A 17,570-nucleotide genomic window follows, 5' to 3' on the forward strand; every position below is an offset into this window, starting at 1 on the left:
ATTTGCCCATGTATGGAACTGGGAACTGACTGAGCCTCCTAGGCACGTAGCTGGAAAATTCTGAAAGTCCTGGAGATGTGCCTGGGGATAAACTGAATGCAGGCCAGAGAACCCCTTCCTACCACAACCACTTCTTCATCTTGGCCCTGCATGCATCTCCTGGACAGTTCCACCTGGTGGCAGTGTGACAGCCTCGAGTTGAACTGTATTTGATAAACCTAATGCAGGCATGAACATCCCGCTCCTGCTGCAGCCACTTCCCAGTCCAGCTCCACGCACACCTCCTGGAAACAGGGGTGTGCAGGGCAGTTTCACTTGGCTTCTGTGGCAGTAGTGTTGCAGGACCCCTGAAAGTATCTCATGATACCCTGGAGTCCCATGGTAACCCAGTTGAGAACCACTGGTTTCAAGTATTGCAAGGTATTATTCACTCTTTTAGAATGCAAGCTATTTATTGGTGCATATCAGTGACGGAGTATGGTGAACCAGGTAAAGCATCTTGCTGTGACTTTGAGATTTGCTTTGGATCCGCACTGAAGGCTATCCCCAAATGGAAATAGAATTGATGGGCTCAGGAGGAACCACTGACCTTGATAAATATCATCCAAGAAATAAATCGCACAGAACAGCTATTAAAGCACACTTTATTGTACAGCAATATGTAATATAGATAATCTATGGTTCTTTTTAAACATATGTACAAAATTACACAGTGGGTACAACAATCTGTAGTTGACAAGAGGCAAAGGGCATAAACACCATAGTTCTTGCTACTACATATAAACAACACAAATCAACATTTAAAAACAATTGTTTTACATTATGAGGCCTGTTTATTTTGTATTACATTCTTCTTTTAATATATACTCTGCAATGAAAGTTGACATAATAAACCAAAGTTCACTAAAGCTGCTCACTATCCAAGTATGAAAATAAATTTCTATTTTAAATAATTAACTTTACATTTGCTAAAAAGTGACCACAGCTTAGGTTTATGGAAGTTGCATTGGTTACTTGATCACTCAGTAACTTCACTTATACCCAGCTAATACAAGGTTAACTATATGTACACGTGAGGGCTGACATTTTCAGTTAAAAGTGTTTTTCTCTTTAGATGCAATTCGTGTTACAAAAGTTTGTAAAGTCTAAGTGCTTGCATTGTTTGTTCTTCATTTTCCGTTTAACCATGAAGTGTTTTATAGAAATGAAATGAAAAGGTAGCAAGCTGGAATGTTAGCAAATCTAAGCAGCATTAGATCCAGTCAATAAATTAATGGGAGAGCTTTAATAAAATGCATGTTGCTGAAGGAAGTGACAGTAAGGGGTCAGAACAGAGTTACAGTGAACAGCATTGTGTATTTCAAAGTTTTAGGGAGTGATAATAGGGGACACTGAAATTACAGGAGAAATGTAAAATGAGGTTATAATCCCTACTAGTAATATGAAATACCATGAAAGAAAAAGGGCTGTTATTCCTGGTATCCTAAGTTTGGTAAAAACATTTCTGCTATATGTCCCTCTAGTTTCTGTTTGATATGGCATTCTTAACTTCTAAAATGCTGTTTAGTATTGTTCAACATGAAATCCCATAAGTGGTTTCAATTAGAATACATAATCTGCATAGCCTCAGAAGACTGTACAGAAAACTGCCATGAACAAAACTCCTGCACTAAGACAGAACTACAATTATTTCATTGGTGCTCTTCATAGCTGCAGAGGTCTGTCCATATGGTGCTCATTCCAAGACTAGTACCGTAGGTTTCTTTGAAATGCTTTCAGATCCATTTTGACTAAATGCTATGTAAACATATCACCATTATTTATATGGCTAATATGGAATCTTTTGTCAGTAAAAAAAAAAAAATGATGCATCTCAATATCATATTTAAAATGCAGTAGATGACTAGAGTATTCTTACATAGGAGAAAATCTTAGTATGCTATTAGTATACAGTTTATAAGCAAATGATTGTAACAAAAACATTTGGGTGATCAAATGATTTTAAGAGCATATCTCCAAAATTATTGCCTCAGACATGCACCATGAGTTATCATAAAAAGGGAAAGAAAATGTAGGAGAATATACTCGTGTCAACTACATAAAAATAATCTTATTTACAGACTATGTGGAAAGATTTTTCTCCCTAAAATAAATATATGTATTAAGGTAGCATATCCACTAGCTAATAGCACAACTTTGTGCAATAAAATAAACACCTGTAAATTCTAAATTAAACCATTAAAGAAAAACAAATACAGAGGTGAAGCTATGCTGAAATTTTCTGCCATACATTTAAGGCAGTAGGCAGGACCACCTTTTAAAGCAGAACAGAAGATTTACCTTATAGGGCAGTGGTTCTCAACCTTTTAAATTCAAGTTATCCCCTCCATAACTTCCCTATATTGAATGGCACCCCAGAACCACTGTAAAGTCTCAGCTTGCCTATCTAATTTCTTGGGTGCCGCTGCCAGGCAGAGGCTTGACATAGGAATGTGCCCAGGACAGTCCTCTCTCACCCATCTCTCTTCATTTTGGCTTCAGTGAAGGCAGCATGCTGGAGCAGCAGCAAGCAGCCAGTCCAGGCAGACTGTAGTTCTCTAGAACGGCAGTAGAGGTCACTACTACTGGTGGGAAACTCACCCCATCTTTATGCCACCAAAGTCCATATCCTGAGGCCAAAAAGCAGGCTAATTTCAGCAGCAAAAAATGGGGTCCATTCTCTCCCCAGCAGCAGCAAACTCCACTGCTGCTCTACAAAATTACAATTCTCACAATACCTTGCGAGTGCATGATACACACTTGCCTGCGCAGATGGAGTGATGGATGGGAGGGTAAGGTACCCTTCCCCATAGGTGGCACCCAGGGCACAAGCTCCACTTGCCGACCCCACATTATGCACGTGCTGCTAGGTGAACTTGCCCCATGCTGTTTCCTGGAGCTCCTGTCTGCATTAAGCTTTGTTCTCCTGCCATTCCTGCTCACTTCCCATCCTTGCCCATTGGCTGGCATTTATAAATAGGAAATGCAGGTTTTGCAGAAGCCAAATGTGACTGCACCCTCCTACCAGAGCCCCCCTGCGCACTGCTGCCTGCATTTCCTGTTTACCAAACTTCCAGCCAATAGGGGACAGGAGCAAAATTTCACACAGGTAGGAGAACCCACTCCTGCCACTACCGCTTCCCCGTCTGGCCCCACACGTCCCTCCTGGAAAGAGAGGCTCTGTGGCAACTTTTCCCTGGCTGTGGCAATGGCGCCAGCACCACAGCACCCTGGGTGAGAACCACTGTTATAAGGTAACTTGTTCAGGTTTTTCTAAAATATAAAATTGGCAAAATGTTTCCATTTCTAAATGTAAAACCAAAATCATTCCAAGCCAGCTTATTAACATGAACACTTGTCTCAAGGATGCCAGTGCCCCCTGGCAACCTCTGCTGGATGTTTAAAGAAGACTTGATCTAGATTTGCTGGATTTCCCTGTCACCGCCCTTTTCTTTAGTATCTGAAAATTGACATTTTCTTGACCTTGACTTTTACCTACTTTTTCTTCACACTTAGTTTAACCTGAGCTCAGACAAATGAAGATCACAAACCTTTAAACAACAGATTTATTCTCTAGACTTTGGGGAAAAATAGATATTTGGGAGTCAATTAAAATAAAGAAAAAAATGGTGATGACCCTACTCCTGCAGAGAAAGCTGGCTGGGCAAGCCCCGAGCTCGCCAACCTCTAACGGACTATGAACAGTCACAATCCACTCTCTAGGTTCTCTTTGTAGGACTTGGGTCTATGATATGAAACTAATTTGGAAAACCAATTACTGCACATGCATACCAGCTACTTACAGTATGGATCTTGAATCCCTGCCCCCACATACATTTTTTTTTTTAAAGAGTTCCTCTCACAAAATACCGGAATCAGACATGGCAACAATTCAGAAAAAAATAATTCCATATATCAGATATAGAATTAGTTATTTAAAAAAGAATGAAATACTAAAAGCATGTTACCCAATGCTAGTCCAGCCCATGGAAGCTGTAACACATGGTGTTTAAAATTGAGGAATGTTGTATACATCATGCCCATCTACCATTCTGTGCATGCTTATTTTTCACAGAATTTGCATAAAAAGAGTTTGTAAGTCTGGGCCCTTAATATTAAACTGTAACTATTTAATGCCAGTAAAGATACCTTTACTACTGATGAGATTTCTCTTCTGAATCTTAGCAAGACACAGCTTCCTTGCTTAAAAATATCCCTGCAGAATTTGAGAAAGTGATTGTTCTTTCCTTGTCAGTGAAATCAAGGATAAGTGAGAGAGCAGTTAGAAAGATCACAGGTTTTGGTTACATTTTTTTTTGTTGTTGTTTTTTTTATATGAAAGCTGTTAATGGGGGTGTTACATAACCATGATGGTTTAGGAATTATGTGAGAGGCAAGGATTTGTTAGGATGATTTATTGGACCAACTGCATAGCTGTTAATGGGAAAATCTGAGAAGTGTTAGTAACAAAGAGTAAAAGTTAGTGACAATGACTGAGCAATATTTTGAACTGAGATAAAGAGCTTATATTCACACCTTTTCTTGCTAGGAAAATCATCTTTAAAAGCCTACATACTGTCAAAGTGTGCTCTCTCAGAAAACCAGAGTTGGATCATCTTTCTCTAACCTGTGCTTACAGTAGGGGACTTTGAAAAAGGAAATCTTGAGGATACCCATCTGGAGTTCCTCTCATCTTTTTTCTTTTGAGGAGAAGGAAGGATTTACTTCTCTTCCCTAGTCAATCCCCACAAGACACAGAAGAGATCATAGATTCCTAATGGTCTGCAAACATTCCTTCTCCTTGGCAGCAACCTCCCCTAGCCATGACGGCCCTTGAGATTTCAGTTAGAATGAATATGCTGAAAAGCCAGTCCTCACCTGCAGTATCTTTTCTGCTCAAACAGGACTGGACATATGCCTCGCTCACCTGATCCTTGAAGAAGCTTCTGCAGAGGCAGATAATTCTTGCATCTCCCACATGCGATAAGGAAGATCCAACCAGTGTTCCTATATACCGTATATACTGAAATACTGTCTCTTTTGAGCTGTGTGTAAGCTGCTTTGCAGGAATTCAGACAGATACTTTCCTCAGTTCTCATTGAAGAGGACAGGGGATGAAGGGTATACCTAATTTTGCTCTTCAGTTCAGATCTAAGCCCCAAATCTCAAAAAGATGCATTCTAAACCACCAATTTCACATACTTTTGATGCAAAAACTTATATTATTCAAAACTGAGTTCACTTGAAAAGCTCAAATACTCGTCAAATGCTTTGGTAAATCTGGTCTTGCAATTTTTGCAATGAAACTTCCTGAACTTCCAATGTCTTGAGGTTTTAGAAAAGTAGTAATATAAGCTGAAATAGGAAAGATGAGATGAACTAAAGATGAAATGTGGCTTGATCTCTGATTTTAAACAAAGCATAATAGCATTTTAAGTGTATGAAATCTTATTCACTTTATAACAAAGTACCTAGGAAAATTAAATAAAAATACTGTACTCTATATACTGGCTATCACAGACACCTAGGAAAGACAACAGCCTTGATTCTGATCTCACAGCAGTTTTACACTAATTGGCTTCACTGCCATTGGCATAAGTAAGGTCAAGTCAGGGCCTGAGAGACAAGGCAAGTGCATCAGTATGAATAAGCAGAAGGCAGGATCTGAAGGTCTCCAATTCTGTATAATAATATACATTCGTAGAAAGAAGAATACATTATTTAAATCCTTCATTGTTCTTTTTCTTTAAAAAGTCTTAAAAATACACAAATAAAATTATTTAGGGCAAAATAGGAATTTGCTATTTAAACGTGGCAGCAGTTCTTCATGAGTGTTGGTTTTTTGACAGCTGTCCCAGATAGACTGGTTACTGACCTGGTGTCATCTTCACTGCCACTTCTTTTTCGCACTTCACTGTAAGAAATGAATGAAATAAATTACACATATATAGGTTGATGAATGTGTTTCTTCTCCAAATATATTACACAGAGCAATACAAAGTAATATGCTGCCTACTATCACACACTGCTACCTAACTTAAATTTACAAACTATCTATAACAGTAAGAAAATTATTTTTAGGGTATGGAATCAAATGCATTCCAAGTGAATGAAATTCTCTAACATTTCTGTTTTAGAAGGAAAGCAATAACTGCTTAGGAAGTGCTGTGCTCTCTTTTCACTGAAAATAATCACAAAGGGATAAACATCCCTTTGAAATGTGAAAATCATTCACTGTAACTTCAGTTTGAGGTCTCCACAATTAAATTTCAATGATGTTTTCTCTTTTGCCTTTCTTTTCATTCAATTTTTTTCTTATTTCCTTCCTTCTCCATAACATAGTAGAGCAAGGTATACAGTCCAAAGATGTTCATATATTAAAAAAAACTAAGTATTACTGTTTCAAATATAAATCTGTTACTGAAATATAATGCATATTGTTAGCAACAAAGGGCATCTTCACAGCTGCTGTGAGATGCAGCACTGGATACTTTAATTAGTGAGCTGCGCTAATTAAAAGCACCTACACATCACATCTATCAGTGTCCCCACGCATCCCAACGCTGAGAAAATGGCAGTGGAGCCCTTTGAATTAAAGCTTATTGGACATGTTTTATGCTTATACCGAGTAGTCCAACAGAATTCATTCATCAACAGGACTTCTCACAAAATAAGGTGCTACTCAGTATGAATCCTAAATACAGGTAGCATGCAGGCTTGTAAGTCTAAGGCCCCTGTTACATATATGTGGAGCTATATGTCAAAGCTTGTTGCTGGGACATGGGGAGCAAATGGACTACCCCGATGCTGATACATTTCAAGTCTTGTCAGGGACTGGTCACTGATATTCTGCTACACAGCACGGATTTAAAAATCCCAGAGTGTATGATGGAACCTGATAAATTTTATCCAAGAACCCAAAAATGGTGCATCCTGGCATGCATATTTGGCATGTCAGGATGCACAATTTTGGGGATCCAGGATAAAATGCTTCAGATCTCAATCACATGACTAAATTAACGTCTACCAGCAGCCTAAATGCCCAATATAAATGTTAATTGAGAAATGATTACTACTTCCTGGAGATAAGAAATATTAATCCCAGCATAAATGATTTGTAGCCACCCGTCTGAGCTCTAAATTGCTGGATAATGAGTACTGCATGTCCAGCATTACTCTCAACTACAGCACCAACTAACAAACTCCCCTAAACACAGCTTTAGGAAAACCAAGCAAAAAATGGTTTAAATTTGCTATTTGAAATACTGAAGAGATGCGCAAAATAAGAACAGAAGTGCATATCTAATTTGATTAAATTGTGTCAATCATTAAAGCTTGACATAATTTAATCAAATAGATATGTACTTTCTATTGGTGATCAACATGCTACTGTGCTGTATTCACTAAAATACTACATTTCACAAAACGCTGCTGTATTTGCAATCAGGTTCCTGAAAATTCTTGGAAACAAGTCATTCCATTTATCAACAATTAACTTTGCATTGCAATTTAAGGAAATATAAATGCCTACCCTTCTGCAACACTCATTTTTATTGGAAGTACAGCTATTCTGACTGAACAAACAGCATTATCTCTTTCCAGGAATTTGAATTTTTATTCAAGCTATTATAACTGAAAGCACTTAAATAGAGAATAACCAAATATTAACCTTTCAAGTCAAGAGGTTTGATCCTCATGCCAAGCAACAGCATAAAATGAAAACTATTTTAACTGTAGTTTGAATTTCTATATAATAAATGTAAAACAAGAACTGAGAATTCAATAAATATTGGGAATCCTTCAATTATAATATCATATTATGATAATCATATTGAAATACGGGAAACTGCAAGCTTAAGATCATAATTTATTAGGTATATACCATGTTTTCTGGATAGGATGATTTTACTTCATCTAAATTATTTTATCCATTTCAAATAATTACATTCAATAGATAAAAAATGTGATTATAACTGTGGCAAAATTATGCATATAGTGGACAAATCAGGATGCATCTTCAGTGTATGAGAAGATTAAGAAAATGAAAGTATTTTCATTAAAAAGTATGATCAATCCAATAGAGATTTTTTTAAAAAAGCACAGGATCTGTGTTTAACCTTCAAAGTAATATCATTTTGTTTATAAATACTTTGATGTTGTTTTAGTATCTGTAAAACCATAAGCTTCTCTAAAGCCATAAGCTTTTGGACAAAACCTATTTTACATTTCTTTATAGTATTTTTTTAAATTGTAGATGACCCAGTTTAATTGTAGTCCAGCCATTTAAAATATATTCTGTGTGTGTTCTGGAGCATATTAAAAATTGTGTACATACACATACAACACTCAAACCCATATAAAAATAAACATTTTGTATTAGAAACTAAGGGTGCACCAATAAAGATTTTCTCGGCCAATACTGATAACCAATTTATTAACCAGGCATATCAGCCAAAACTGATCCAATAACCAATTTACAGGAATGCAGCCAAGCAGCTTGGAGAGCAGCTCTCTGCAGGTAAGTCTACAGAAAGGAAAGAAAAAGGGGGTGGGGGTGCAGATCAAGGCCACTACAGTGAGGAACAGAGTGGGGCAGGGGCAGGGGCAGCGGAAGCGGCTGGGACACTCCAAGCCAAGGCAGTGAATGGAACCTGGGGCTGGGGCTGGGAGAGGGACAGACACATAGGCAGCTCATCCAGGGGGGATCAGCATCCTGGCACTTAAAAATGGTGGCAAGGTGCTTGACAAGTTACAAAAGGCGCTACTTTTTGAAAAGTCTTTATCTGATACCTTACACAATGAAGGGTCAGATTTTCACCTGGTCATTTTTGAAGCTGCTTGCAGCCACGCACTTCTATTTGGTCAAAGCTATAAACTTATTTCTGTGACTAGATCAAGTGAAAATTGCCACTTCTGTATACACCCAAGATGGAAGGGGTTGTGCAAGATAGGAAGAAATGGAAGGCTGTAGTTAAGGCATTAAGGCAATTGAAGTTTGTCAGAGCACAAGGAGAGAAAACACAGCTACATACCGAGCAAGATGAAGAACAGCCTCTACAATATTCGATCCATCTTTAGCACTTGTTTCACAGAAAAGTGCATTATAAGTCTGTGAGCAGAAAATAATATTATCATTTATATAGTCTATTAAACGTCTAAATGTTTCCTCCAAATTATTTCCTCAGAAAATGTTAAGTACTGAAGAGTACCCTTAAGATATACAGACTTTTAAATAGTAGAGGTGCACCGATATATCTGTCACATGTTAGATCAGCACCAATAAAAGGAAAATTAACATTATCGACCATCAGCTTTTTTTGGCATGGGAAGCCAATAATGTCACCAATAAATGCTGCATGCATGCACGCAGCTGCAACATGCATGTGGCGAGGAATTCAGCCCAGGAGTCTGGAGAGCAATGTCCTGCCAGTAAGTCTGTGGGTGTGAAGTGGCATGGGGGAGGGAATGGGCATTGGAGGGCGGGGACCCCTACAGCAGCATCCGAGAAGAGGCATGGGGAGGAGCGGGGGGGGGGGCAGATCAAAGCCCCCATGGCGAGGGTGGAACTGGGACTGGGGCTGCCCAGCCAGGACAATGAACATGACCCCAGGGCTGGAAGCAGGGCAGAGCCACTGGCAGCTTGTCCAGGGAGGGGAGATGGCTCCCTGCTGCTGCACGCACCCCAGGGGGAGTCATGGGGAGGCATGTTCCCCTCAGATTTGTGCATGGGGCAAGGGCAGGCTGCCCACTGTGGGCTCAGGGCCAGGGGCTGTGCCAACCTTTTCTCAGTACGGGACCTGGGCTAGGCCTGTGTTTGGAGTGGATGCTGCTCTGCAAGCTACCTGGCTACATTTCTGTAAATCGGCATCAACCATTGTGGCTGGTTAATAACCAGCTATTGGTATTGGCCAAGAAAATCTTTATTGGTGCATCCCTATTAAATAGATAGGGTGTTTTGGCCCTTTTTACACTTTACAGATGTAACATTTCTGCAGTACTGAAGTTAAAAGTGTTACAGGTTTTAAATGTAAAAGCTTTTAAGTCACAAACTGAAGCAGGAACAAATCCCAGGTTGCAAGGTCCAACCTGACCAATCTTCTATACAAAACTTCAAATCAACAACAGAGTTGCTCTAAAATGAATGATGCCTGCCTTTTAACTACCTATTGTATTTATGGAGTACCTACCTACCTAGCATCCTGGTATCTAACTACTCCTTAACTACCTTAAACTTTTTAGCTGTAAACGAGGGGTGTGCAAAATGGCAGATCCAGCCAGACTCCACTGCCCAGCAGCCCCTGCCCATGTTGCTGTGGCTGGTTTCCACAGAGACCTCAGGAGGGGCAGGACCATGACAGCAAGGGACCTGGGTTTCCATGGAGACTGGCCCAAGCAGCACTGGCTGGGCAGAGAACTGGTCTAGAGCTAGGGCTGGGATTTTGCAGTGGCAACAGCATGGTCCAGAGCTGGGGCAGAACCACAATCTGCTGCCTGCACACCCCTGCCAGGGCAGAGCAGCAATCCATTGCTTGCATACCCAGACCTGGGCCAGACTTTGCCAACCCCTGCGCTAAACCCATGCACTTTTACAAGAGAAAAGCCAGAGCGTTTTCACAAATACACCAACTGAACAAGTCCTTAATCCATTACTAGTTGCCCAAATTTGCCAAATATTGTGTGGTATATGAAGTCCCATAGACGAAAGCTTCATAGTAAGCAGGTTGTGCTGATCTCCCACACCGTTTCCCACAAATCTGGACTAAACTTCCCTATGCAACCACCAACCACTACAGAACTGCTACAGTCATGGCTGATGGAGAGGTTGGTTTCCAGTTATCCCCTTGAAAACTGAAGTGCTTCATCTACAGAAGACATACAGATACAAGGTAAGTTGATTTCCACATTCTCTCATCAACATGCCTCAAAACTTGTACAGGAGAGACTCCTCCTCTCAAAAGGAAGGGTTAGGCTCAGTTTCCAAATAGCTTAATTTGGAGAGGCGGGGCAGGACACCAAGTCTGAAGGGGTGCCAGAATAGCAGCCCCCAGGGAACCTGTAATGCTGCTGCCACTTCAGCTCCTATTTAAAGAGCTTGTCCAAAGGTGGCAGTAGCCCATGCCACTACAACCATGGCAGCCCCTTGGGAGAGAAGCACATGCTCTCCTGCCTCATGCCCTACACCAAACACAGCACCAAAATTTTAAGTTACCTATCTGTCAGTCTTCAGGCTCATACATTTTTTGATGACCTCATTAGTGCTGCTTTGAAAAAAAACAACTCATTTCATCTAGATCAACAAATAACCATTGTTTGATAACAATAAATATTCACTAACTTAAGTATCCACTAGCTACCACCCAAGACCAGATCCCACTAGTGACTATAAGGTGACTTCCTATCATTTCATCCAGTCTTTAGCTTTAAACTCTTTCATTTGAAACAAGTAAATATGGCCTTACCATCGCCAATTTTTCTCCGTAGTTTACTGGTACACATTTTTGCCCTTGCCCTAAAACTGTTTGACGAAGATCTGCCTTGTTTCCCACCATCATGATCGGAATATTTTCACCAGTTGCATCCTGCAAGAAATATGTATTTTCTTTACCACTGGAATCCTCAGAATACAAAAATCATCCAATAAACTGGCATTTACTGGATCACATAATCATATTACCTCCACCCACCAAAAATAAAATCTATAGATACTGTAACATTGACATAAGATGATTAAAAACAAAATATCCAGTCTTGCACACTTTCTATATAAGAGTCTGTACCTTCAGATAACTAATATAATAGTGAGCCTATCAAAAACTGAATGCATTTATGTTGCACAGTAGGGGTATCTTACAGAAATTAACATTGTTGTTTTTTCTGTATTATATAATACAATTATGCTAGAAACAGACTACTTTTATGATGATCACCTCCTTCTATTAAATATCTTCAGCTGAAGGAAGGAAGCCCTTTTCATTAAATACAAATTGTTATTCAGGTAAAAATAAACACAAGAGAAATATACAATATAACAAAAGGCAATATGAGAAAACACTGCTGTGCATTACAGCAATGATGGCTAGTCTGGAGGATGTATTGTATTTTCTAGTGTGCAGAGGCCCCAGAGTACATTAAGCCCATCCACAATAAGGTATCTGAAATTAGTTAAAGAGAACATCATGGAAATGGTGCTGATTACATGGCATGTTCTAACACCAAACACTACAGCTGGCCAATTTAAATGGGAGAAAACTAGTTTACATTAACTAAAATTTAGTACCTTTTACCTTGAAGACAATGTACAATTAATGTGTGTAATTAGTAGAAACTGGAGTTTGGCCAATTCTGCAACATGATCTGTTTAATTCAGATTTAAAAACAAGGAAAGTCTCTCAAAAAGGGTTCTGTAGTTCTCCCATGAGAAATGCCAATGATAAACATTTCACAACTACACTATAAAATGAACCTTGCCAATTTTGTAAATTTTAAGTTCTTACCGCAATCATATCCACCCATTCTCGTACATTAAGAAAACTTTTTTCACATGTCACATCGTACAACAGTAGCACTCCATCTGCTCTTCTGAAGTATGATTTAGCAATACTCCGGAACCTTTTAGGAAAAAAAAGATCCATTTAAAACAACATTTAAACAACAACAAAAAAAGTTTGTATACAATACCATTAAAATCAAATTGTTAGGGCACTAGCCTGTTCTCCTACTCATGTCTTCTGCCTACACCAGGTGTGGCAAAATTGCACATTATGCTGATTTCACAGAAAGGTTTCTGCAAATTATCTATGCGTTTCTATAAACATTCCATTACCACCTGAAGGACTTCATAGTAATAACCGCCAACGTTCTTCAATAACAGTACTTTATGACTGTTGGAAGACAGGTGATTTGCTATAGATTTTGGATGACATGGTTGTATGCGTATGCTCTTGCAAATGTAATACAAAAATATGAAGCCAATGGAGTTACACTAGTCTCCACTCTAATGGGACCTTCCTTCTTCATAAACATAATGTAACCTGCTCAGAAACTAAGAACTAGAAAGTGATTTTCAGAACACAATTGAGATGTATCATAAACTTGCCATGCTGACTAAGCAATGCTGCCTCCTAAACAGTCTGGCTCTGTACTGCAGGAACTTTAAGGATTTTATGGCATTTAAACAACTAAACAACTAATTATCAGATCCTTTTATGGGAACTCAGCAATTTGGGCAAGTTTGCTATGCTCTGCTTAAAGCCTGTGGATACCACAGAGGAGACGATTCATCACGCTCAGCAGGAACTGCCATTTAAAGACTTTAATGGAAGCTGAAGATGCAATCAGAATGTGAAACAGTTATTATTTTTCTTCCACTTTAAAGAAGAAAAATGAGTCCAAAAACCATTGCAAAATCTTCAATAAGAAACAAACCAATTCAAATCTATATCCTAGATAAGCTGTGTACTACTAACCTCTCTTGTCCTGCTGTATCCCACAGCTGTAGCACCGTAGGCTCTCCATCAACAATAAGCCTTTTCATTTGAAAATCAACTCCTTAAAATAAATAATGTGCAGAACCGGTCAATACTGGCTTTTATTTAAAAAAATCATTAATACAATTACCAATACAATTTCAATGGTAGGATGATATTTCAAATAGCGTGACAAAACAGATTATTTCAAAATACATCTCATCTAGTACATTATGATAGAGATTCTGGGAGTTCAAGTATCCATGAAATGCAGTAATCACTCCCAAAAATATCACAAGGCATATGTTTTGGTGAAAAAAACCTATGCATCTTTTACTGTGGAATTTACTCCAGTATGCCGATTCAAATTTGAGAATCTAAATGCTCCCCTTGTGCTATATCATAAAAGCATTTTATGGAAGGAAAGAAAATGTTGTGCACAGTAGATCTCATTTCAAACAACAAGGGAGCAAAGAAGGCAAAACAAAATAACTTACAGAAAATCAAAACAACAAATAAACAACACCCCTTTGACACCCAAAACACACACACAAATGACCGAGCTAGAATAAAAGAATTTTAGCTTTAGGCTCAATGGAAAAATCTCACTAGTTCATAGGTGCAAGAATATATATATATAAGAATGTTGAGATTTTATGCTTGCTAAAATCCCTTCAGTCTTATTTGAATCAATGCTGATCCCAGTTTTAACAATTTAAAGAAGCGAGGAACAAGAGGGAATACAAACACAGGAGATAATGGGAACATAAAGACAGGAGAAGAATAACAGCACTAGGAAACAAACAAAGGATTTTGTAGGCAAATCCAAGATCCTGATGCTGAAGGCCCCATTCTTTTTGCATAACGTGTTCAATCTCCATATTCTTCAATAGTTCAGTGTCTACATCCATGAAGTGGTTCATTTTCCCAAGCCCATCAGGAAATTCCTATCAATAAGCTTTACATCCTACATCGGGGTCAGTAATCCCTGGCACGTGTGCCAAGCTCAGCACGCGAGGCCATTTTGCTCAGCACACCACTGCCAGCCTGGGCTCTAGACAGCTGCTGCCAGCCACAAAGCCCAGGCTGCTCCCAGCAGGAGGCTGAGAAGCTGCAAGCCCTGCTGCAAGCAGACCGGGCTCCATGGTAGGCAGCAGCTATCCAGAGCCTAGGCCAGCTGGCTGCAAACATCTGCTCCGGCATCAGCTCTATACCAGCAGGTGCACGCACTCCTCAGAGCGGATGGTGTGGGAGGGACCTCAGACAGTGTGACCCCAGCCTCTTCCCTGCTGCCAATATATTGCTGATGACTGGGCTCTGGAGCCCAGTACAGCTGTTTCTAGCCGGTCTGGGGCATCTGCAGCAGGCAGCGGGCAGGCTGCAACCAGCTGCGCTGGGCTCCACAGCCCCAGCATCAGCTCCATGCTGGTGGCAACTGCACGTGCACCTCAAGGGTGGACTACGGGAGAGCTGTGCTGCCTCAGGCCCTATCCCCACCATCCGCTCTGAGGAGTGCGTGCACCTGCTGGTATGGAGCTGATGCCAGAGCCTGGAGCAGCTGTTTGCAGCCTCCCAGCTGCAGCCAGCCCAGGTTCTGGTAGCTGCTACCAACCACAGAGCCTAGGCTGCTTGCAGCAGGGCTTGCAGCTGAGCCTGCCTGACTCCCACCTGTTCTTAGCCCAGCCCTGACCCAGCCCCCCACCAAGATAAGGCTGGCGCTGCCCCTTGCCAGGAGCACCGCACCTTTTGCAGGCTTAGCTTTCAGGGTGGGTGGATGGTTGAGCTGATGGGCAGGCTCTGGGCTGGGGCCTTGGCCAGCTGCATTGCAACCCGGGGGCTGGCTTCCCAGAGAAGCACAAGGGCTCTGGTGGGACCAGGGCATTGTTGGGTCAGACTTTGTCCAATGGCTCAGGAGCCTGATTCTCTCAACCAAACTCAAGGGTACAGGGCTGGACCAGTCTGCAGTAAGGTGCGTGGACAATTGGCTTAGATGACAATCCCAGAGAGTTGTAATCAATTCTTACTGCTCAGAAACAGGCCATCCACTTGAAGAGATCTTCTTGGGGCACAGAATAATAGGTCTTCCAAGAAAACCCTTGGAAGCCATGAAAAGCATTTTTTACCAACGGCTCCACAGAACAGTAGAGGAGACAATTTAAGGATATGTATATACCACAGTCCCTATCATGATGGCAGCACAATCATGTATGTGGCCCGTACGTTCAAATTAGCTAGCAGTAGCACCCTGCCACAGCAGCATAGGAGTCACTGCAGGCTGCAAAACCCCCTTGTGAGGCACAGTAAATACACAACGGAACTGCATGTAAGACTCCTACTGACACCTGTATGAACAAGTTTAAAACTAGTCCACATGCCACTGGAGCCACAACAGAATCACAGCCTAGACTCACTCTGTGAATACTCTGAGTAGCCTCTAGCCCTTGCATCCTTGGTGTGCTGATAAAATAACAGAGGATCATCCAATCAAAATCCCATATAGGCCATGTGTAGACAAAACAAGAGGTGTGTGTGCACAACACTTTAAAAGCAGGCTAAATGCTTTTGCACCACTTGAATGGTGTCGGTGTTTGCACATCTCGGCAGCATATTGCGCATTAATTCCAGCCGCTGTAGCAAATTTGGTGGCATAATGTACCTTAAATGACTTGGAGCGCAGCAAACTAGAACTCCTTTGAGAGTTTTAGTTTGCTGCTCCTACAGCCACGGAGCAAAGCCCCAGGCTCCGTGGAGCTCCACAGCTCTGTAAGAAGCCCTGCAGGCAGCCTGACAGCAGCCTGGAAAAGCAGACTGACCAAGAAAAGCAGTGAGCCTGATCTCCCCTCCGCTCCTCCTCCCAGAGCCTACCTGCCTACCTGAGCCATGTTGGGGCCCAGTGCCTCCCTCTACATGTTGGGGCCCCCTGGGACCACCTGAGCCAGGTGCCCGCCACTGCCAGGGAAGGAAGCACCAGCCCCCTGATGCAGCTCAGGGACCACTCCGCCCAGTGGCAGCTCGCCCTTCCCTCCCCGCCAGAGCAGCAGGTAAGTCTGCAGGATGTGTGCACAACACAGGGGTTTAATTAGTCCTAAACTGAAGTAGTGCTTTTTAAAACCCACTGCTTCAATTTAGGGCCCCTGTTTTGTCTACACACACCCATAATGGCCAAATCCTCCAGGAACAATGACACAGAGTTTGCTTCTACAATAAACAAGCACCATGGACCTTCCATCTGGGTTTGGAAATTAATTTCCCATTCTACAGAACAGCACCATCCTGCTGCAGGTAAATGTCATGCATGCACATAAAAAAGAATACAGCCTGCATTCTGATTTCAAGGAAAATGTATGCTTGCATCCATTTAATAAATAAAGGGAGGTAAAAAATCATATTTTCTTTTACAAGTACTCCACCTGTCAAGTACTCCACCTGTTCAGTGCAGAAAGTGTACAAGAAACATACCCAGGGTGGCGCTGGTGTTTCCTCGAAATTCATTCTTACAAAGTCTCATAAGGAAACTGGATTTTCCTACTGCTGCATCTCCAGCAAGAACTATCTTGTAAGCCTTCTCAGACTTGGGGTATTTCAGGTTACAATCTGTTGACTAAAAACAAAATGAACACACCAAACTTTATATTATTAAGAGTAAGGAGGGAAAAAAATCTTGGCATATATTTCTGAATATCAAGTTAAGAAATTATTCTGGGTTGGTTACCTGAGGAGAGAGGGCAGAAATACATTTCCTTGTTGATGCAACAGAACTGCTCCGGTTGTCTGTTAGTGAAGGTTTCCAGTCTAGTACTGAACTGCCGTTGTCAGAACTATAAGCTTCTTCGTCTCTAATCTCTGGTACCTGAAAGTTCGAGAAAATATTACACTTTTTGTTGCATTTAAATTTTTAAAAAAATCTTTCTGGAAGGGAAGGTGAAAAGGCTATATTTAAAAAATTATTTGAAATGAAGATGGGACAAAATGGATCTGCACCACTCTGTAGCTGATTGTTGGTTATATGATTCGTATTCAAGAAAACAACGTGAATGGTAATCTTTAGTTTTATAGCCCGCAAAA

General features: G+C 40.8%; 1 protein-coding gene across 1 annotated transcript in view; it reads right to left on the minus strand.

The window, feature by feature from the left end:
- Positions 1–628: 628 nt before the first annotated feature.
- The window catches only part of RASEF (RAS and EF-hand domain containing), a 53,827-nt gene continuing 36,885 nt past the window's right edge, over positions 629–17,570 (minus strand). The window contains exons 11-17 of the mRNA XM_019555390.1: positions 17,218–17,355; positions 16,965–17,106; positions 13,506–13,587; positions 12,534–12,648; positions 11,499–11,618; positions 9,072–9,148; positions 629–5,953 (exon numbers count right to left, since the gene is read on the minus strand). Coding sequence (XP_019410935.1) covers positions 5,845–5,953; positions 9,072–9,148; positions 11,499–11,618; positions 12,534–12,648; positions 13,506–13,587; positions 16,965–17,106; positions 17,218–17,355 — 783 coding nt within the window. The 3' untranslated portion in view covers positions 629–5,844. The remainder of the gene's footprint in view (positions 5,954–9,071; positions 9,149–11,498; positions 11,619–12,533; positions 12,649–13,505; positions 13,588–16,964; positions 17,107–17,217; positions 17,356–17,570) is intronic.

Source organism: Crocodylus porosus, unplaced genomic scaffold (assembly GCF_001723895.1).
Source record: "Crocodylus porosus isolate Cpor-Errol unplaced genomic scaffold, CroPor_comp1, whole genome shotgun sequence".
Classification (NCBI taxonomy): Eukaryota; Metazoa; Chordata; order Crocodylia; family Crocodylidae; genus Crocodylus; species Crocodylus porosus.